Source organism: Cyprinus carpio, chromosome B19, assembly GCF_018340385.1.
Source record: "Cyprinus carpio isolate SPL01 chromosome B19, ASM1834038v1, whole genome shotgun sequence".
Classification (NCBI taxonomy): domain Eukaryota; kingdom Metazoa; phylum Chordata; class Actinopteri; order Cypriniformes; family Cyprinidae; genus Cyprinus; species Cyprinus carpio.
In genome coordinates, this window is record NC_056615.1 from 4,902,949 (window position 1) to 4,925,838 (window position 22,890).

Consider the following 22,890-nt stretch of genomic DNA (forward strand, 5'->3'; position numbering starts at 1 on the left):
TTATTTTTTAATTCCTGCTCTGTTCTCCAGCGCACTCATGTTTTTTATTCAAAGCCCACAGTGCAAAACAAAGTGTCTGCTCTCCACAGTAACCTGCATCGTTCCAGCTGTTGTTTGGATCATGCTGCTGTTCTTTGATGGACAGTATTTTGCCTGTGCAAAAACCTCCTGGGAAGGACTGACGGTCCACACGGATATATCTGCTTCAACAACATGGTGTCAGCCTTTGATCAGTTCTGAAAACATCCCTGAAAAGCAAATGGCATTTTTTGGCTTTCGAAATACTTCGCAGGTGAGTGAATGAGATGATTTAATTCTGTTGATGTGGATGAAGATGAGATTCATCAAATTAAATATACCAATGATTTTGTCATATATGCTTTAAATGGTATATAACACAATTTTTCGCTTCAGATAGTGGCACTGGTCATGCTGTGTCTGAGCTCTCTGCCCCTATTTATAATTGGATGTAGAAGGTGTAGCCACCAAGCATCAGGAAGCAAAGAACCTGAAGCTGAACAAGTGGAAATTGAGAATCCTGCTCAAAGTTCATCAACCCCTCGTGAAAGATCTTCATTAATGGAGGATGAATACAGAGATGCGTCTGAATATCTCTAAATACAGAAGCTGAACAGAGCTCTTGTAAAGCACCACTTAATGTTCAGAAACCTCATCTTTAAAATGTTACAAAAAAAAGGAGGGAAACAACATTTGTAGCATATTCTAACCCAGCTGTACGACAAAGTCCTTTTGTTTCTGATACGTCTTGACGTCACTGACAGTATGAAACCACATCCTATCAATCAGTGCACTCTGTTAAGTATGGAATATGCTCACGTTTGCTGACAGTTTTTTTTTTTTTTATGTGGTTTTTGTTTTTTTACACTTTTGGCTTGGTATATCCTACTTCGAAGTTTGTAGAATAAAAAAAATACACTTTGCAACTGATTACTGTCAATTGTTGCTATGCTTTAATGTATGTGAGGAGGTTATCGGGAGAAAATGAAGCAAGTGTACTGATTTTACCTCCAGATGGACATAATAAACGTTTACTTAAGGCAGGAGGCTGCTCTTCAGGCAAAAGCACCCACACAATAAGACGTAGGGCCCTATTTGAACGATCTGAGCGCACGGCGCCGGTGCACTCAGGGTGTGATAATCCACTTTTGCTAGTTTAATGACGGGAAAACGCGCGCATGCATGGTCTTAACGGGTTGTCCCTATTCCCTTAATGAGTTATAGGTATTTTTTGGGCGTAACGTGCAATAAACCAATCAAAGTTTCATCTCCAATTGCCTTTAAGAAGCAGTTGCGCTCGTGTCAAGACGGTTTTGCTATTTTACAACGCGTCTCCAGAGATGAAACAGAGCTGCGCGTGCCTCTGTGTAATAAGCAAAGTGAATGCGGCGTTGTGGACCCACCCAGAGGCGCGTTTTAATTAAAAAGAAAGAAAAATTGGACTTGATAAATCCAAAATCCACTATATTCGCATTGCTTTATTAAATGTAAGTACACTGTGTTCCCTGTGTTCCCCCAGACACACCTACAGCAGAACATAATGACAATACTGCACTAGTGAACTGAATCACTCATATTTATTTTAATCTGAACTGGCTGCGCCCCACACGATGATGCAGTGCTCGAGGTATAGGGGAGGGAAAAAAAATCCCCAAACGGTTATAGTTCATATTTCTTATTCAGCAGTTCAATACTGTCAATTAAAAGTATTTGCATACAGTAACCAAATTTGCATAACCTATAAACATACTAATAACAAATTAATATCATAATAAAAGTGTATCAGAATATATATATATATATATATATATATATATATATATATATATATATATATATATATATATATATATATATATATATATATATTATATATAATTTATAAACTCGGTACCAAATTAAGTGTATAGGCTAATTTAGTCTTATTATATAGTAATAGTGGTGCTGATACAAAAAAAAAAAAAATTCTATAAATGCAGAAAAGCCTCCATAATCTGTTTTGACAATTACATTTTTCTCTCGTCCATTAAATGTAAATCATTGCAAAATTACATTTGAGAAGTGAATATCACACTATAACACCAAATAATCTTATATGAAATAATAAATAACTAAATGCATGTCCAACAGATGTTTGACATGTTCGCTCTGCTCTGACGTCTTGAAGGCGCTCTTTCATTGCGCATGCGCAGACGAGCGCCGCTCTCCTCACCGCGCATGCGCAGCGAACTGAGCTTCTCGTCGCAAATGTCAGCGACACGGACAAACACTGACAGACACTCTCAGCGGTTCAGTGCGAGGACGAGAAATGAGCGATTTCTACAGCTGTGACGTTCATCCTCAATAAAAAAAACAACACGCTTAAAGCCGCAAGAACTGACGGAGACATGGAGCAGGAGTTTGAGGACATAGACTCAGAGGGCCGCTGGCAGAACCTTTATTTAGTAAGTAAAGCTAAGACAGCTAGCATGCTAATGAGCCACGCAATCTACATTTAGCCGTGAGAGAGATCTCTTTTTATCTCCTTGTGTCTTTACAAACTTTAATTCCGTGTGCCGGCACTGTTCTCCTTTTGACTGCTGTTGAACTTGGTTAAACTGAAAGTGAAGCTGTGAAGCCGGGATGTTATTGTGGTACGTTAGTTCTGTTGTAAACTCCAGTGTTGTGAGTGAAACTGTAACCGAGTGACCCAACTAACGCTACACAGAAAACATGTTTGAGCATTGTAGTCTGCTTAACTTTAACTTTATGTATTATTTTAACGTTACTTGTTGTTTTGTCATAACAAGAGAAAGCACACTGACACAGTCCGAGTTGAAATTGAGATCGAAATCGTAATGTATCGTAACTGCTTACAGTAAACAATATTTTAACGTGACATTAATGGCTAAAAAGACTGATTTTGAAGGCAACACACTAGACTTCTTATGACAACATGCAACACATCCCCTCCGTTTATACGAATAACAGCTGTTCGCTATTTCTGACTGACAGGTTTATTACTATAAACAGAAAATGTTACGTTTTTGTATTATCGTTGACTAAATATCGCACTGAAAACAACAGGACAGCATTAAAACTTCCCTGCAGTCTTCTTTACATTTTGTATCCTACACACTTAAACAGTGTGCACTTAAAAATCTTGTGTAATATAACTTGTGTTTGTTTGCTGGTTTTTATTGTATTTATTATACTTGCATTCTTTTTTATTGTGTTTGCCATAGCCTAAGATGCCGACATGGCATTAAATAAAAATATACTACTACTTAAAAAGTAGTCTATTAAATTGTTTACTCTTATAGTGCAAAAATAAGCATATACTTATAGGCCTCATTCAAAATTGTGTTGAGTGAGTTTGTCTGTAACTAAATAAACAACATGAATAAACACCTTGAATTATGTTTCCAGTAATATTACGTTACTACTTCTGGAAGCTGACATGATCATCTAATTTCTTTTAAATGTGTTCTTCCTGTCCTGTGTTTGCAGGCATGGGCTTGGGCAGTTAACTGAAATTAAACTTGATGTACATAATGCATCAGTAATGACCTGTTGTTTCCAAGCTCTTTTCCAGGAAATACCCGGTGTTTGAATGTGTTTCTTTTCCAGGAAATCCGCAACCAGTCACACGAATGTGCTTTCAAGGTGGCCAAGTATCCAGAGAATCGCAATCGGAACCGATACAGAGACGTGAGCCCGTGTAAGTAACGGCAGATTAGGATTCATCTCTTGTCATTGTAATGCAACTGCTCTGTAATGTTGCGTTTGACACTGTTTAACTTATTCCAAACGTATCAGTTGACCACAGTCGGGTGAAATTAGAAAACACAGAAAATGACTACATCAATGCCAGCCTGGTGGTGATGGAAGAAGCCCAGAGAAGATATATACTTACTCAGGTGAGCGGGTCCTAAAAATGCCATAAGTGCAGTTTGAAAGAGTTTCATTGTTTCCAATTTCGTTAAAATGCTAATTTTAAGAGAAAAACATGAATCATGATATGGCCTAATGTGATTATTAAACTTAATAAGGCTGTGATCAAATAAAATAAATGTGAGTGTTGCATGTTCAAAGTCAAAATGCGGTTCTGTTAGGTCAGAGTTGTTTTTGGATGTTTTTGGTGTTTTGTTTACACAATAAACTGTATCTGAAATTAAATATGAAGTAAATACTTGTAGCTTATCTTTTCCCGTTTCATGAAAGAACGTATTTAATACATTCAGTGTATATATTTTTCCTGCACAATAATCTGTTTATAGCCTTTTTTTAAAAACATCATTATTGCATCATCAAAATCCAATGCTGATCCACTTCTGAATTGCATTTATTGATATATTAGTACATAAACCCATTTCAGTACGTGTGTACATATTCTGTGAAAATGTAGGCTTTTAAAAAGTTTTAGAAAGTCTTAAGTCTGATTTTAAAAACTGCAGAAACTGCAAAAAAAACAGATAATTTGGTGTATTTCGTGCCTTTTTTGAAAACGCGTGGAAAAACAGCTTGACACCAAAACTATGACACTAGCTCTCATATGAATGTGAGGGACCGGGGGAAGAAACAGTCATAGGACTTCAATAAATATTTTCATTGTTTTCAGGGCTAGAAAGGTTTTGTTTTGACGTGTGACTAAGATGCCTTAAGCAGGCATTTTTTTTGTCTGAAGTTATTTTCAGTGGACTAATTCCAGGGACGGTCCCCTCATAGAAACCTGTTGTGGAAGGGCTTTGCTCAGGACTGTAAACAACTTGGCACCTTTTAGTTAAACCTTTATCAGCACCATCAAGTTACCTTTGCTCCATCTCTGGCAGTTACTTTACAGAGATGTTACTACAGGATGATGTAGGCAGCAGGTAGGTTTTACAAATGTCTGTTACAACCAAACTGTGTGGGTAGCATTTCGAAGGTCACACGCTCTCAAAAACATTAGTCAGCGATTTGAGATGCAGTTTTGGTTTGATATTTTTCAACAATTGTGTAGGTGTGCTAGACTTTTTGGCGTTACATGATTTTTGCATAGGTAACTGCCAGAGATGGCGTGAGACGTGTTTTTCAAAATCAACCAGTGATAGTCGGCTCATCTGTCTTACGAAAGCTCTGACGAATTAGTCTGGAGTTCGGTTCAAATTTCCACATTCAAAAGACACATTCTTGTGACTATTGTGGCCCATCCCAACTAATTCTTCACTTTTTGTGTGTGTGTGTGTTTCTGTATTGTCAGGGTCCTCTGAGAAACACCTGTGGTCACTTTTGGCTGATGATCTGGGAGCAGAAGACCAAAGCTGTTATCATGCTCAACAGAGTAATAGAGAAAGGCTCGGTAGGCGTCATTAATCCAAACCTTTTCTCCTTAAAAGCATCATTCTAAGAGCTTTCAGCCTCCTCACTCATTCATACTACAGTGAAATGTAAAAACTGTCTCTTAGTTCATATTACAGAGCTCAGCAGTGCCTTAGGTAGTCTATGTAAGTAAAATATCATTAAAGAACTAATATATTTGTGGAAGTGCAGTGTTGTTCTTGATGACTATTAAAAATAGTAAATTTAATTAAAAAAAAAAAAAAAACTTAAAATAACATAGATGGGGAAACCTTCCATAATAATAAACATAGAATTACTAAAACTGCTTGAAAAGTGCTAAAATTACTCAAACTAAAGCTGAAATAAAGCTAAATAGATATATTTAATTACTTTAAAAGTACTTTGTGAATTGATGTGAATAAATGAAATCTAAAAATAAAAGCGAATTCAAATAATTAAAACAAATACATAAATGCAGTTTATATATATTTGTCAAGGGTATTTTCCCTTTTTTGCAAAGATCATCTTTCTAAGATTATCTTTCTTTATCTTCAACATCTCACATCATCTTTATTTATCATCGACCCAGTTATCATTGCATATGTGGTGACAAATTCCACTAGTGGGTGTACTTGAAACTGTTTGGGTAAAAAATAGGTTGGACAGTTAAATTAAAATAACCAACCAGTGTTTTCAGACAGTCATGTGTTTTTGGACATTGTAGACTGACCCTCTTATTTGTAGTCATAAGACTATCACAGAATGTAAGTAAAGCATCTAATGACTCTATGCAGGATCTTTGTTTTCTGAATCTTTCATCTTAATTATGCACTGACCTCAACACCATCAATGCAGGCTGTTGTATCTAAATTTACAACATCTTTACCAGCCTTTGGGTTTTAATACAACATTCAGGAAAGATCAGGAAGTTGTTAGCTTTTACAGATGAGTTTTAAACAAAGGAAAATAATTTTTTTGTTCTACTTTTCATTGTTTATACACATACCTTGCTGCAGGAAAAGTGTGCACAATATTGGCCGACACAAGAAGAACGAGAGATGTCGTTCCGTGACACCCGCTTTGTGGTGACACTAGTGTCAGAGGACGTAAAGTCATATTACACCACCAGAGTGCTGGAACTCCAGAATGCAAATGTAAGTTTCACACATTGACCACTGAAAGTCACGTTCTTGCTCACAGAATGCCATCTGATGTCTTCTCACGCAGATTTTAATTGCAATCCTATGCTGCAGCGATATTAATATTATATACAAATCTTGTCTGTTCTTTTTTTAATTGTTATGAATTTATCCACTCAGACGGGGGAGACGAGACAGATCTATCACTTTCACTATACCACATGGCCTGACTTTGGCGTCCCAGAATCCCCTGCCAGCTTCCTGAATTTCCTGTTTAAGGTGCGGGAGTCGGGCTCACTTGGGATGGACCAAGGTCCAGCAGTGGTCCACTGCAGTGCAGGAATCGGCCGATCGGGAACGTTCTCTCTGGTCGACACTTGTCTCGTTTTGGTGAGTTGGATTACTAAAACTTTTTCAGAAACGTTTTAATTCTTATCAAAGCAATTTTCAGTTTTGCTATGGACTGTAGGTCACTGAAAGTCAGATTTTTAGTTAAAGAAAAAACAATATAATTACTTCCTAAGCTTTTTGTTATGTCTGATTTTAAGCATTTTAGCCTTTATATCAACATCCAGACAAGTGTGTTCAAAGATAAGATAAGGTAATATTATTAAATATTGAGTGTTTCCAAAAAAGTACACCATCTGGGACAAACATAGTTGAGCTAGACAGCGATATTACTACAGTCTCAAGTGATTAGACTACATATACCCAGTGTTGTCATGAGGTTTAGCACTTGTTTTTTTTTTGTTTTTTTCTGTCTGTCACCCACTCAGTAATTAACCACTGCTTTTCTTTTCTGCTATGACTGATGTGTTCAGATGGACAAAAGGAAAGACCCACTGGCGGTGGACATCAGAAAGATTCTCCTAGACATGAGGAAGTATCGGATGGGTTTGATTCAGACCCCCGACCAGCTGCGTTTCTCGTACATGGCTGTGCTGGAAGGTGCCAAGTACATTATGGGAGACTCCTCTGTGCAGGCATGTCATCACCAGAGTATTTTCAACAGAATTATTCTTAACCGGACACTGGACTAAATGTACTGTGTTTGTGTTTATGCTGAAGATATTGATTTGGTTATTCATGTGTGTGCAGAAACAGTGGCGAGAGCTCTCCAGAGAGGACCAAGAGCCCCTGTCCGAGTCTCCCCCGCCGCCACAGCCTCCCAAATGCACAGAACGCTACAACGGCAGCAAACTGTCTCGTCTGGAGGACGGGATGGACCCGAAGACAGGAAAGAAAACAGGCCTGGAGACCCCCAACAAAGAATCAGACAGAGATGCTGGAATAAAGTATGTGGCAAGACACTATATATGTTAAATTGGCTGTTTCCAAAAGTGCATGTGGCCAGTAAGGAATCAGCATTCATCAAGCATGATTTCAGATGCTGGATTTAGTTGCCAAGTGAATTCTGGCTGCCACTGACTCGCACTAACATCGCTACTATGTTAAGACTGTGTCTTAAGAACTAGTCCGACCAACTAGCACTTAACCCCAAGGGGTGATCGTCTTACTTTTCAAATTTAGATTAAGCCAGTTTGCGTTTTATGCAAATGACTATAAAAAGTAATGACAAGTCAAAACAAATGAGATGACTTGCTTGTAAGACTAGTCTAAGCAGTTTATGAAACCGGTCACAGTATTATTTTAACATTTGTTGTTGGCATGTTTTAAAACTGTTGGATTACTGATTTGCTTCAAGAATGAGATGAATCTCAATTAAATGAGTGTCAATTTGTCATGCTACACCATACAAAATAGACTAAGAAATATCATGAAGTTTTAAGAAAAGAAGTAATATTTACATTTTTGCATTGTTTTTTTTTACCACACATTTGAAACAAACAACTCATTACATTACATTACATTACAGTAATGTGATTTGTTTTGTTTTTTTTAAAGCATGCTTGTATTACTTAAAAATATTCAGATTTAAATGTGTATTACAGTAATCTTGTTTTACTATAAGAATATATGAAACAATATTTTTTAGAATAAAAGCTACAATATCTAGAGGCATTATGATCATGAAAGTTTGGGAAGAAATGTGCTTAACTGACAAGAAAATAATGTCACCATGCAAAAGACCTTGATTTTTTTTTAATGCAAAATATTTTTTCTTATTGTTTTGTTATTTGCTTTTGATTTGCTTTTGGGGTTATATGTTGCAATTAGATTTACCCAATTTGTGTCATTAATAGATCAAAACATTTTCCATGGTGTCTGCTTATCAAGGCTAACACCATGTTCTAACCATCTGCACCCTGAAGTCTTATCTCTTCCATGTTCATCTGAGGTTTTGTCCCAACAAACCACAGAAGCAATATGCAACAAGACATTCTGTCACTCGCTTTGTTTTATTTTTTGTTTCTGTCACTTTGCTTCATTTTTTTTTTTATTTCCGTTTGGGCAGAGTTTTGCATTTAGTGATGACATATAGGAAAATAACTTTTTACTGGAAATGAGACCTTGTTAGAACTATGTGTTAGAGTATTCGATTTTCAGCTTATATACACTTTTTTTATTTTCTTTTTCTCCAGTGCTCGCAAAAGACACCGAGATGAGAAAATGTCCAACCCCACACAGAAGACTCAGAAGCAGACAAAACCCAGGATCAACGACCCTGATAAGAAAAGAAAAAGGTGAAACTGTCTGGTCTGTGTGGATGGAATGTGTTGTTTTTTTATTGTGTTCTACTCCTCATTGACGCAGTGAATCATTTCAACATGTCTGTTCATGTGTGTGTAGTGTCGTACAATGCCACAGATGCCTCAACCCACTCAGTTCTCATAATGCCACTTGGCATTTAGTATCTAAGATGCCCGTGCCTCACTACTGTATAGTTACTATTTAGTCTTTGGGTTATTTAGAGATCAAGCCATTTGCGGACTCGTGTCGTCAGGGTATACAGGGGTTGGATAAAATAATGTGTACACTTGGAAAACAGGCAATATTTCTTTATTAAAGGGTTTTTCTGCCATTTGCACGTAATACAACTTTAAAAAAAATTCTGAATAGTCTCCATTTGAATGTTGTCTATAAAAACATCTTCCCGCTGTTGAAAGAGGGAATGGGCTTCTCACTCCACTCTCCAAAACTAATCCACAGTGGGTTTGATGATATTTAAGTTAGCTGATTGTCAGGTGATTTGTCTGTTTATAGCAGATATTGAAGTTCATCTTTGTGCTACAAAACAGTGTAGGTTTTATTCATGACTCCATATTATTTGCATTTTATCAGTGGTGTCTGTGAATAAGTATGAGCAGTTGCAGCTCTTTCACGGATGTTGGCTTTGCGAAGTTCTCTGTCATCAGTTTTGGTGGAAACGGGGTCTTCAAAGTGGATATTATTAAGGTTTGCTATCACTTTGCTGATGAAGTCTTGTCATACTTTGTGTACGCAGTCATAATTGTATAGACTGTTGTCTCAACACAGCTTATTTTACAACCTTGAGAATATACAGTCTTTTTACTGTAGCCTGCACAAATGATATTAAGCCCTATAATAATTGGATCTTCTTCACATTATTTTGTCCAACCACTATACTAGTGTTTCTTGCTTTGCTCGGACTGTTGCATTGTGAGTCAGTTATATCAGAGGAGCATTTTGCTATATATATTTTATGTGTGTGTATATATATATATATATATATATATATATATATATATATATATATATATATATATATATATATATATATATATATATATTAATTATTTGTTGACTATTAAACTTGATTAATTGATTATTAAATAAACTTTGTTTAAATGTTTTTGTCCAGTACAATGGCAAATAATTATTTTGGATATGCTTACAGTATCCCCCATCACAAGTGATCTTAACTGGTGCATGTGACAGACAGAGGGCAGATTTGAGAAAACGGTCCGTAGGTGTGACACCCCTGATCTAAATCAAGTTGCTTTGAGTTGGTTAGTGGGATGATAGTAAGGGTGATCATCGCTTTGATGGCCTATTTCAGAGCTTTTTAGAAGATTTTTTGCATTGTGACATTTTCATGAAAAGCTTATTTTTCCCCTTTATGCTCATTGCTGTATACGGTGATTTCTTAAAAAAAAAAAATAATAATGATAATAATTTCAGTAAAGCAAATACTGCTGTTCTGTACAATTGTACTTTACAAATGATGTTAATTTAAATGTCATTACTTGCTTGTTACAGTGAGTTTTATTTTTACATTACACTAATGAGAATTTTGGGGGGAAATTGTTTTAAAAATAATCCTAATTTTCTTTAGTTTTTGGGCCTATGTGATGTCTTATTTTTATCTATGAGCCAGCCATTTTTATGAGATCGATCCTTCAGTGATTTTGAAAACGGAGGTCATGTTACATTTGGTCAGTGAGTTGTGTCAGGTCAGCCTTGTGTTGAGGGTCTGTGTAATTGTGTCTTGTGTTGTGGTTGCAGTCTGGGCTGTATTTGCTGTACGTGACACAGCGAGTGCTGCCCTGTTGGGAAACCCATTGAGGCAGCAAAGGCACATCTGCGGGGTTTTTGTAAAGACGAGCTTGTCCGGGCTTCTCAAAATCCTCAGGCTGTACGTGAGAGTCAGACACGGGCCTTGTGTGCTGTGATGATGTGCTGCTTTGGAGCTTGCTGCTGTTCTCATGACCGTGGCTGTTGGCGTTTTAAGACTAAGCTTCAGCATGGTGTGCTGTTTTGCTTCTTTTTTTCCCCCACAGATGTAGAAATTTGCTCTCTCTAATTGAATGAGATTAAATCGTGATCACAATGACTAATTTAAACAAAAAAGCTAAGTGTAGGGGTGTAGATTTGTGCTGAGCTTAAACCTGATGATGGCAGAAATTTTTAGCTCTTGGCACAGCCTCAGCAGTAATACTTGAATTGTGTCTCTGTGTTTGTGTTTGTGTTTTTGTGTGTGTGTGTGTGTGTGTGTGTGTGTGTGTGTGTGTGTGTGTGTGTGTGTGTGTGTGTGTGTGTGTGTGTGTGTGTGTGTGTGTGTGTGTGTGTGTGTGTGTGTGTGTGTGCAAGGATCGTGGAACGAACACAAAAGGGGGGGGGTCCTGGGAGGTATGTTGGTTGGGTGGGGGTTGCAGAACTAATTTTAATATTAGAAACAGTACTAGTTTTTAGGTATTAGTTAGATGCCAGATATATTAGCCTATGTATTTTTAAGCTATGATTCACCCATGATTCTGAAAACAAAACAGACAACCAAACAAAATATGTAATTTACTTGAGTTTCTGACAAAGTTTATTTAAAAAAATTGTATTAGTTTAAACGGATTAGCCTTAATATGTGAGAGAGAAAAAATCATTTGAAATAAATAAATGAAGACTTGTTTCATTTTGAATCTCTTGAATGAATGATTCAGACATCAAATACATTTAACAGTCACTGTTCGCCACCTACTGGCATAAAGCAACATATACGATCATTATTTGCAGTGTATCATTACTTTCAAACACCCATTGATTGCGGCTGCCGCAACATCAGAGTCTATATAAACACTTATCCCAGTACTTTTGTTATTATTTCATGTTTGCAACTCAGAAATGCGGATGGATAAATATTTGTATCAGTCAGGTGAATAAAGATGGACAAAATAATCTAAACAAGTGCTTCTCAACAAAAGCAACTTAAAAAAAAAAAAGTACAACATTAAACTGACATCATAGATTTTATTTTTATTACAACAGAAGTATACATCAGCCCAGATAGGAAAGCCTTTCGATGCATTCTCAGACAAAGGGGATCAAAAAGGTTGAGAACCACTGCTCTAAACTCACTCATAGTTTTTAACCCAACATTTTAACCACTGAAGGCAAAGGAGCGAATAAGGGGTAGAGAACAATATACCAATACTGAATGCCATTTTGCCACAGTAATCATAAGAGCTTGGTCCGTATTGGTCGTTAATGTCCCTGCTGCATGGTGGGACATTAACTACCTATTATCCCTAATAATAAAAGAAAAACTGTGCAAATGTGCCACTTAAAGGGATCACCCAAAAAGTTAACATTCATGCAGCACAGATGCAGGAGAAATGTATTTGCACAGGATGCATTAAAGTTAAATGCATGCAAATGAGAATGCAAAGTTACCTCTAATACTGGGATATTAAACCTGCTTGTTCTATTTCTATTGATGAGTCAGAGTAGATGTATTTTAGCATGGCTTTGAAGTGGCATAAACTGAGAATCGAATTGCATTGTGCATTTTTGAATCATGAGGGGGTTGGCGATATTCAGCCTCATTCCTAGGCCTCTCAAAAAATGCCTTCATTGTCTGTTATGTTTAACACAGCTGTTCACGAGGTACCAGCAAGAATTGCTTCAGTTCCCACTTGTGTTTTGGAGCTCAACAGCCCATGTCTCTATTAGGGAACGTCAGCAATTCTGCTGCGTGTTCATAGAAGAGTGTCAGTCCTGCAGGTTTAGAACCAAATGAGGGCAAGTGAATGTTTTTTGTGTGAGGTAGCCCTTTAACATTGTGATTGTAATATTAGATATCTGACTGTGATTTGTGATTGTATTGACAGAGCGAGAACAACCAGTGACTCCTAACTCCATGGCAACCTCAGCAAGAGATCTTCATCCCATAATGCTCTCCCATCCACCCCTGTGTTTTCAGAAGTCGTTTACAGTATGAACTCCTCGAGAAGGTTTCTCCACTCCGAACAACGGCACACACCAGCACTGTATCTGTGGATGAAATGCCGTAATATCACCAGAACAGCACATCGCCATGGTTTGGATTGGTTTTAATTTCGTTGGACCTATTTTTTGTCTTTTTTTATTTTGCTTTTTGTTTTGTTGGAAAAAGCAGCAGGATCTGAAGTAGGTCTATGCATTTCTAATGCTGTTAACACATTGTATTTTTAGACAACTTTTTTTCAGAGGCAAAATGAAATGCTCTATTTTTATATGAAATTACTTGAAATTTCCTATCATATCTACAGGGCTTTAGGCTCAAATCCAGTTTGTGAGATTGTTAGATGACATCTTAGAGTGCTCACATTGTGTACATAGTGTACTTTGAGATGTAAAAAAAAAAAAATGTGCTTGTACAAAAATGATGAAGACATTGCATTTGGTTGAGACCCACTGAACAAAGCAGCAGTGTCTGAGTGCTGAAGAGTCTTACTTTTCTTTATCCAAGAGTAGGATCCATGAATAAAACCGCTATCATTTAGTTTCTGTAACAATGTGTTGTTTCATTCACTTCTTCCGAACAGTCACACGCCAGGCTAAAAGATGACTAATTTAAATGTCTCTGCAGACTAAACTAGTCATACTGTATAATATTACAATTTAAATCTCACGAGACATGTCCAGTTCATAATTCACCACAAAATAAGACCATGGTTGAGAGCTTTATGCACTTTTTGGCTATTTTCATTACAGTTAAGCACATTTACTGTAATACATGCACAGATTATTATATATATATATATATATATATATATATATATATATATATATATATATATATATATATATATATATATATATATATATATATTATTATTTTTTTTTTTTTTTTACTATAACCCACAAATTTTGTAAAATACTACCATGAATAGATTTTATCATGAAGAATAGTTCTTGTTTAGGAGTGAAATGTACTACCGTTCAAAAATTTTGGGTTGGAAATATTTTTAATGAAAATTCGCTTCTGCTCACCAAGGCTACATTTATTTGATTTACATTTTTTTAATAATTTATTCCTGTGATGTGAAGATGAATTTTCAGCATCATTACTCCAGTCTTCAATGTCACATGATATTTCAGAAATCATTCTAATATGCTGATTTGCTGCTCAAAAAAAATATTTCTGATTATTACCGATGTTGAAAAGTTTTTTTCTGGATTTTGGTGGAAACCGCAATACATTTCTTTTGGGATTATTAGATGTACTAGAGGCAAAGTTGTTTTGAATGAGGATGATTATATAATCATATGGATTAGGGCTGTGTTTCAGTCCATGTTTTTATGCCCTTCACTCGCTAACTTCCCTCCGTCTCATTTACTCAGATGAACGTCATTGATAAAGTTGCAGGAGTGCCCACTACTAAAAGAACCCTTGCAATGGGCTGAACCTGAACATCCTTTGCCCTTGATCACTCAGAATCCAGTATGGAGTTGGTTTATTATTTACATTCAAATTCAGATTTGTTTGATGCAACATTCTTTAGGCACTGTATATAGGAATGCTTGGGCTATTGTAAATGTTTAAAGTGCCCCTATTTTAGGTAATGAAAAGTTCATATTTTGGTTTTGGGAGTCCCCAACAACAGGTTGACATGCATGCAAGGTCAAAAAACACTTTTATTGTCTTATAATATGCATTTGTTTTTTACCTTACTTGCTCAACGACTCCCAAACGATTCGCTGAATGATAAATTTTTCCAAACTGCTCCTTTGCGTGATGCTAATCTGCTGTGATTGGTCCAACTGGTCTCATTTTCATTTCATCTTGAGCCTGTGATGCCTGATAAAGCACGTTTTTGAGCGCAGTGGTGCTTTGTGTACAGCGCACTGGGGAAACCGTTATTTTTTCTGCTCCAAAAGCGGCACCTAGTGGCAAAGAATGAATTTGCATTTTCATTCAGACCAATGCAAAAAGACCAACTAGTGGAAGCGCAATATGCTAATGTTTCATGTTGACTTCAGCATGAAACGGCTTGGGCTTGTAAATGATAGCCATGATAGTAAAAGTGGTCCGGCCCATTTCAAATATTTTGGCATCCCTTTGCGAGGTGAGTCAAAAGTTCAACTTGTTTGATAATTATTGATGGTCACTCTCCAGACAATCTCTCTGCACTGGTTTGGTTGTGAACAGGCGAAAAACCTAGGTTTAAAAAAAAAAAATCCAAAATACGTGTGATTTTTGTCCTTTAAACTACAACTAAAGTATTAGGAGTTAATGAGTGATTTTGTACTTTTGATCGCTGTAGCGCCCCCATCAGGCCGATTGGGACGAGCCTTGGTCATGTTGTAGACGGTGTGATTACTACCATCCCTCCAAGTTTCAAGTCTCGACGACTTATGGTTTGATCTGCATCATCAGTTTTATGTGGAGAGATTGCTGATCCTTTGCCATTCTAACAAGCTACACGCTAGAACCCCTTAAAATCTTACTAACCCCAAAAGGTGGTATATGATGTGGACATTTCTTGGTTGTTTTTGTTTGATTCAGCGCTTGATATTTCATTTGTGTCACTCTGTGCTGTGAAGATTTCAGACAGCCGTGATGGGACATGAGTTGACACTGCTAACATAGTCATTTTTGGTGCACCAACAATGGAAAAAATGGCCAAGCTATGCAGAAGAGGCTTTAAATGTTTTCACTTTCTTCCCACAAGAACGTCACACACAACTGGTCCCAGCAGGTTCAGAGCTACGTCACATTACAAGAAGTGCTACTCTGCTGGGAAACTCATGTGGCAGAGAGCCAGAGACATCCACAGCTGGGTGGAGAGAGATGAAAACTGAACTATCAGCATGACTAGCGTTATAAAGAAAAAACGACACGGGACACACGATTTGGCAAAAATAATGCTACAGCTTATTATTTCTGTACTATTTCACTTATTTACAAGCAAAATGTGAATTCAGCGCTTTGTGCAGTTTGACCGCTCAACCATCAGTCCTTTAATGATTTCTCATTCATGTTTAAAACTGTCACATCTGCAGAGATGGATCAGGCATATCCATATGCAAGCATGATGCTTCAGAAGAGAAGAGGTGGGAGACCGCTGCCAAACAGCAGCATCCACGAGGGAGGAACCCGCCACTGCACCGAACCCTGCATCTGAAAGAAAACAACAACGTTCAGTCTAGACAGAAAAACGTTCACTTCTGAAATTCTGTAACCACATACTTCTAAGGTAACGTGCCATTCTGGACAAACCAGTTCTGAAAGCTCAGTTTCAAATCATTATTCAGATTTCCTCACACTTGCAGGTTTTTCCAGCAGATGGAGCCAGTCGTTGAGAGGGTAAACGAGAGCAAACGCATCAGGGATGTTGTCTCCTTCTGAGCAGAACATCAGCATTACTGCCATAGAGATGTCCTCTGTGCAGCTGACCAGACAAAAAAACTCCACTGGCCGGATTCACAATTATAGATTTGACAGAACTGATTGATTTATGCCGGTTTATCAGTCTGTGTAAAGGGAATTAAAATATGCATTAGAATATTGCATTACTCCTTAAAAAAAAAAGAACTAATTGCATTACTTAGTTATGCTTTGTGGAAAGTAATGCGTTACATTACCTTTGTGTTACTTTTTGTTCCCTTGACTGGGCTTGTTGTTTTGTTTTATATATATGACAACAGCATTTTGAGAACTGAAAGCGCATAATTTGTGCAAGGTGCAAGTTTTTGAAAACGCCACCGTTATCATTTCAGTGTAACAACCAATACTGGAATCTTTGAAAACAGTGACGTCATGCTTGTGCGTAGTACGTGTTCGGTATGTAGACATGCGCAGTACATGTCGATTTTAAAAGCAAGTGCGAACAAACATACACAACAATTGCAGAGTACATGGTACTGTTGTTGCTGCTCAAGAGTTTGCTAACGCTTCATCAGCAAAGTGTCGATTTACTTCACCAATATTACAACCAACAGCGGAGACGCATCATATACAACATATAATCATCACTTCCCTACAGGTACTGTTTTTACTAACAAGGTGACAGCACCATCTACTGGCCTAGCATACATAATACAGCATTTCTGGCCATTTTCGCAGATATGTGCAAGCGTGAATCGTTTTGAAAATGTTGTCGTGTATACATAAAAAAATGTTAAAAACGCAAGGGAAAAACTTTTCTGTTTTTGACTACATCGTTGTCGTGTAAACGTAGCCTCAGGCTGAAGGAAGTGCCTCTTCACCTCACTCCTGATTTCACCAAAAGAGAGGTGCCAGTGAATAAATGGGAAAACAAAGTAACTTGCATTACTTATTTGAAAAAGTAACTCAGATATTTAGTGGTAAATTTAAAAGAAATGCATTACTTTACTAGTTACTTCAAAAAAGTAATCTAATTATGTAACTTGCGTTACTTGTAATGCCTTATCCCCAAAATGCTAGTAACACTAAAATACTTAAACCACTAGGTATTATTGGGTGATTTTTAGTGGACGTATGAAGTTCTCATCTTTACACAGGTGTCCTAACAGAGGAACCACCAGCGCAAAGAATCACATCAGTTATCATCCACTTACTGTAGGTTCGTAAGTGGCACAACACTTTTTGATTTTGATTATTAAATTGTTTTATGCTTTAAAACATATTTACATTAAATGTATCGGTTGAAAAATGTGCTACCCATTGACATTTATACAATTTTAGTGTGTGGCTTGCATGTCCAAATACTTTTGTGTAGCAGAAATACATGGCATTTATGTACATGTATCTTCTCTGTCCTCAGTATTTGATTACCCATGAGCAGGAAATAGCAAAGAGTCATGTGCAACTGAAATAAAGAAACTGTTTAAGTGGGCAACTGATATAACAGCCGAAGTTTAGATTTTTAAAAATAATCATCGCAGACCGATAAGCATCAGAAGCAGCTTTTATTTTGACTGTACCAGGACTTTGGTTTAATTATTTATTTTGTTAGGTCCCCGGCTTGTCTAGGGGTGTGGGACTAACAAACAAATATATACCCAGGGTGGAAAAACCAAGGATAACTCAAAACATGTGTCAAGTTAATTTATTTATTTCAGCCTTATATACAGTAAACTACAAAAAGAAAAAAAAAACTCAGTGAAAAAGTGCAACACAATATGTAGTCTCCACGGCTCCCACCGCGTTACTGAAACGCACGCAGAGATTGCCTGCCGCTCACCACGCTGACTTCCAGCTGATCAGGAACCCTGGTAGATAGGAATAGGAATTTGGGTTTTCATGAGCTGTATGCCAAAATCATCAGTATTAAAACAATAAAAGACCTGAAATATTTCAGTTGGTGTGCAATGAATCTAAAATATATGAAAGTTTAATTTTTATCATTAGATTATGGAAAATAGAATGAACTTTTTCACTATATGCTAATTTTGTGAGGATGACCTGTAGTTCACACAGTCTGCCGCGAGCTGCTCAGGGAGAAAAGGGAAAGGAAGGAAGGAAGGGGAAAAAAACCATTGAGAGCACTTCACTGGCTCACTTTATACACCCCCACTAATTGCCACTGATCTGCTTCAGCTGCGGGATTCTCACCTCGCCAATATCAAAATACTGGACACCTGCATAAGAGAGACAGAAAACACCCACAACAACACACAAAACACACACACAGACCTCATGGGTCGTAACAATTCATTTTTCCTGAGAATGCACAGGAGCTCTGGTTCTCAATTGGCATTAGTGTTTTTATTTTTTGTTATTATTATTATTTGACAAATCAACTATTAGAAAGAAATGTTAAACAAATTAAGTAAATGGTATATGAAAAAGTATTACAAGTAATTTTTTTATCAAGTATTTTTCATATTGATTCATTTTCAAAATCAGATTAAAATAAATTTTAGTAAATATTAATGTTTAAATTAAATTATATTTTAATGAAATGGTCCATTTATCGCCTTCATATCGGCCACCTGAGGGGGTTTTCAAACTGGGGACCATATATATAGTATTATTAACGGGGAAAAAAAATAAATAGCCGCCTTTTAAATTTTAGGATGGGGTCCCATGCATGAAGATGAACATATTTGGGGGTTCACGGCATCTAAAGGATTTTAAAAACCCTGCTCTAAGATAAAAATAAATCCATTTCGGTCGACCACTACACTCTTAAAAATAAAGGTGCTTCACGATGCCATAGAACGTGCTTTAAGGTAAGACAGAGTAAGAGAAAGCCTTTAAAAGAAGGGACGACATCTCCCGACGCAGTGAACATTTTTAATACGGTTTATGTCGGATTTAAAGTAAATCTAGATGAATTGCAGTGGATCCGTAGTGATTTTTACTTTCAAAATGTCCCTCGCTGTGGGAAAAGGACCTGACATTACTGCGTCACGCCTCACCGGGACACCCTAATGCCTGACCAAAAACAAACAAAACTATTAATTTGTGATGTCTACATTAATCAGTTAATCAGAAGCAAAGCATGGTAGCATATTTAAAGATAACATTATCTTTATCAAACCTTAATTGACCTAAGAAATAATTTATTGTGTTAGGTGTCACAGGTGTCAAAATAAAAGCCCTTTCTCAAGCAAATTTAACGTTTTAAGCTAATAATAATTATAATAATAATAATAATAATAATAATAATAATAATAATAATAATAATAATAATAATAAAATCACGACGTTTATTGTTATTATTAAATACTGATGTACACTTTACGCTTTGTAACACTTTGTGATTTTCTTTTCAAATATATTGAAATACACTTAGGCTAAATGCCAATATGCTTAAATAGTGATAGTCATTTTGTTAAAATAACCTTACCTAAAACAAACCAACAAAAATTCATAATAAAATAGTTTAATTAGAAACTCGCTGCTAAAGCTCAATTCACTGATTACATGAATGACCACAAGATGACGCTAGATATAAAAAATGAATGAAAATCATGTGCTTAGTCTTTCAGTGTGATACTGAACCTTTGGCACCCCATATATATATATATATATATATATATATATATTGAAAATCATGTGCTTAGTCTTTCAGTTTTGTGTGTGTGTGTGTGTGTGTGTGTGTGTGTGTGTGTATGCATACATATATATAATACAAACCAAACAGTTCCAGTGGTTCTTTTTTCTTCTCTATTTCATATTACCTCTCCACTCTGTAAGTGAAGTGCTCAAATATATCTTCTTTACAGAGAATTATCCACAAAAATACAACCTGTCTTTGTTATCTGTCTAAATATCTTGAGATATTTCAACTCAGTATAAACATCAGTCTGAAGATGATACTCATGACAATATAATTATCACTGAATGCAAGAAATCAATCAACTCATCGGCTTCATCCAAGCGCTCTCATAAAGCTCTCAGTCAGTAAGAGCTACAAGCAAAACACTTTGAAATGTTTCGAGTGAAACTCTTTGTGAAAGTCGAATACATTTAACATGAATGTTTTTATATTAATGTTTTACCTAGTATTTTGCAGTGTTATTTTAGTGTCAATAAGATACTATTGTTGTTACATATAATACTTTTTTTAAGATTTTGAATTACTTTTTTTATCAGTTTCAGTCATTTCAGTGTGTGTTGTGCTATTTTTATTAGATATTGTTTTTTTATCCGTTTTTATTTCGGGTTTAGTCTTAGTAATTTTAGTAGGCTCACATCAAGTTAAAATAAAAGAAAGTGTTGTTTTGTCAGCTAAATTGTATTGTAGTTAATATTTTATCTGTTTTATGGTTTTAGTTTAAATAATATTTGTTTATTTATTTAGTTTTTTATTAAATTTATTTTAGAAAGTTGTACCAATCAACACAAATCTATGAGTTTCATAAAGACTGGTTTTCCACAAGGCAATCTGTTTATTAAACTAAAGCAAAGATGTTTTTAGGATGTGAAATGGTGCATGTACTGTATCTCCAAGGGTCACGAACATTAGAGCTGATTATGTGCCAGTTAACATCATTGATTGTAGTCCAGTTCTGGATCAGAGTCACGCTACAAACATTTGTTCTCACAAATGTTCAGTTTAATGATTTAAAACGTTCTCTGCTTGTGCATTTGCATTCAGAGTCTGCTGCTGTCCTGGAGTGTGTGTGTGTGTGTGTGTGTGTGTGTGTGTGTGTGTGTGTGTGTGTGTGTGTGTGTGTGTGTGTGTGTGTGTGTGTGTGTGTCTGAAGAAGAATCAAAGGGACTTTATTAGCCAGACTTCACCTGTGTGCTATCTATAGAGCATTAGATAATGGCCTGACTTCAGAGGTAAGAACAAAACCCCTCTGTTCACATTCACCAGCGCTGTAACGCCACATTTGATTATTTCCTTACATCAGTCACAATGTACCAACACAATAATTCAATCAGTGTTAACAGACCACAAACACACACATCCAAATAATTTCTGCTGTAATATGTCAGAAATGTAAATGAAATGTAAATTTGCATGCATACAGTGAAATATAATCATATCATGTGCACAATGTGTTGAATGGGGTTGTTGAAATGAGAGTGGAAATTATGAAAACTGTTGAGTGCCTGTGGAAAATTTTATGAAATTACTCATTACATGTACATTCAAAATCTTTTTATTTCCATAGACAGACGAATTATACTAAACGTTTAGCACATTGAAAATAAATTATATGTCTATTCTAAAGAAAAAATCTAATTACACTATTGGTAAAATTATAATCAAGTACTTCACATGTGATTTAGTGTGTTAGTCAACACATTAGAATAAGTGTACTTACTGAAAACATGACAAAAAAAAAAAAAAACTTAATCTGCTTTTTTAATGTTATTATTACTATTTATTATAAGGTTTGAAGTAGCCTGTGCACACAGAGGCCAAGATGTGTTTCTAATAGCTCCACCTGTCTGCTCACACACACACACACACACCTGCAAGCATCTCTTAGCTCACTCAATCTAATCCTGCACACTTGTGAGCACTTTTTTTTTTTTTTTGGCAGCTTCTCGCTCTCTCTGACTATCAGCCTTAACTCTCAGCACGCAGCAGCAGTGACCTTCGACTGCAGGACATTGTTCTTTTTACTGAATCACCTTATTTCTACAAAAGTGTGATCATGAACAGAGCTGCATTTGTGAGAAACACATTTTGAGGCATTAGAGGTGTGTTTAGACACCTTGAAACTACTATTTTCTGATAATGTGGGGGGTTGCTTTCACAGAAATGTGCAAATAAATGTAAGAAATTGGATTATTATGGTTTAGGCACTAGTGCTTGTGGACTTTTAAGGTGTGGCAAGTTTTTGGTGATAGCTTCAAACCAACTGTTTAGAAAAATAATAGCACAGATGTCCTCAGTAGGCCACGTGATCTGAGGTATCATTCCTGTTTCTAGCATGTTCCACTTTGCTACTTTTGACTTTAATAGAGTCCTGCAGTGATGTATTTCCGTAGGCCATCCTGAAAGTTCACATCACCTTCAACAAAAACTCAATCTTCCATTGGCTTTTGGATTTTTGCCCAAAAAAAAAGTGCTGTGTTCATCATGATAATCTTCACAGATGAGCACGACTTTTATACATTTTGAAGTCTAATTATAGGCTAGTTAACACAGAATAAAACGAAAATATCTTGAGCTTGTGTTCACCACAGACCCTTATTTTAGACATTTAACCAAAACCCATTCAAAAAACCTTAACTTTTGCTCTATGCCTACAGCACTCTATTTACTGTAGACTAGGCTATTATTTGTAGCCTAAATGTAATATTTAGGAACTGCTGACCATCTATAAATGAAAACCACATTCTGAGTTCATTGTGATATTA

General features: G+C 36.2%; 1 protein-coding gene across 1 annotated transcript; it reads left to right on the forward strand.

The window, feature by feature from the left end:
* The first annotated feature begins 2,223 nt into the window (after nt 1-2,223).
* On the forward strand, nt 2,224-13,645 carry LOC109061663 (tyrosine-protein phosphatase non-receptor type 2-like). Its single transcript, XM_019078763.2, has 10 exons — nt 2,224-2,462; nt 3,628-3,718; nt 3,817-3,917; nt 5,240-5,338; nt 6,336-6,473; nt 6,639-6,848; nt 7,280-7,441; nt 7,557-7,753; nt 9,002-9,103; nt 12,983-13,645. The coding sequence occupies exons 1-10, from the start codon at nt 2,406-2,408 to the stop codon at nt 13,005-13,007; spliced, it is 1,182 nt and encodes a 393-aa protein (XP_018934308.1). The 5' UTR covers nt 2,224-2,405; the 3' UTR covers nt 13,008-13,645.
* Nucleotides 13,646-22,890: the final 9,245 nt, after the last annotated feature.

Coding starts and splice junctions, on each gene's coding strand:
- LOC109061663 (XM_019078763.2), top strand. CDS start 2,406: ATGGAGCAGGAGTTTGAGGACATAGACTCAGAGGGCCGCTGGCAGAAC. Junction 5,339..6,335: donor GAGTAATAGAGAAAGGCTCG/GTAGGCGTCATT, acceptor ACCTTGCTGCAG/GAAAAGTGTGCACAATATTG. Junction 7,754..9,001: donor GACAGAGATGCTGGAATAAA/GTATGTGGCAAG, acceptor CTTTTTCTCCAG/TGCTCGCAAAAGACACCGAG.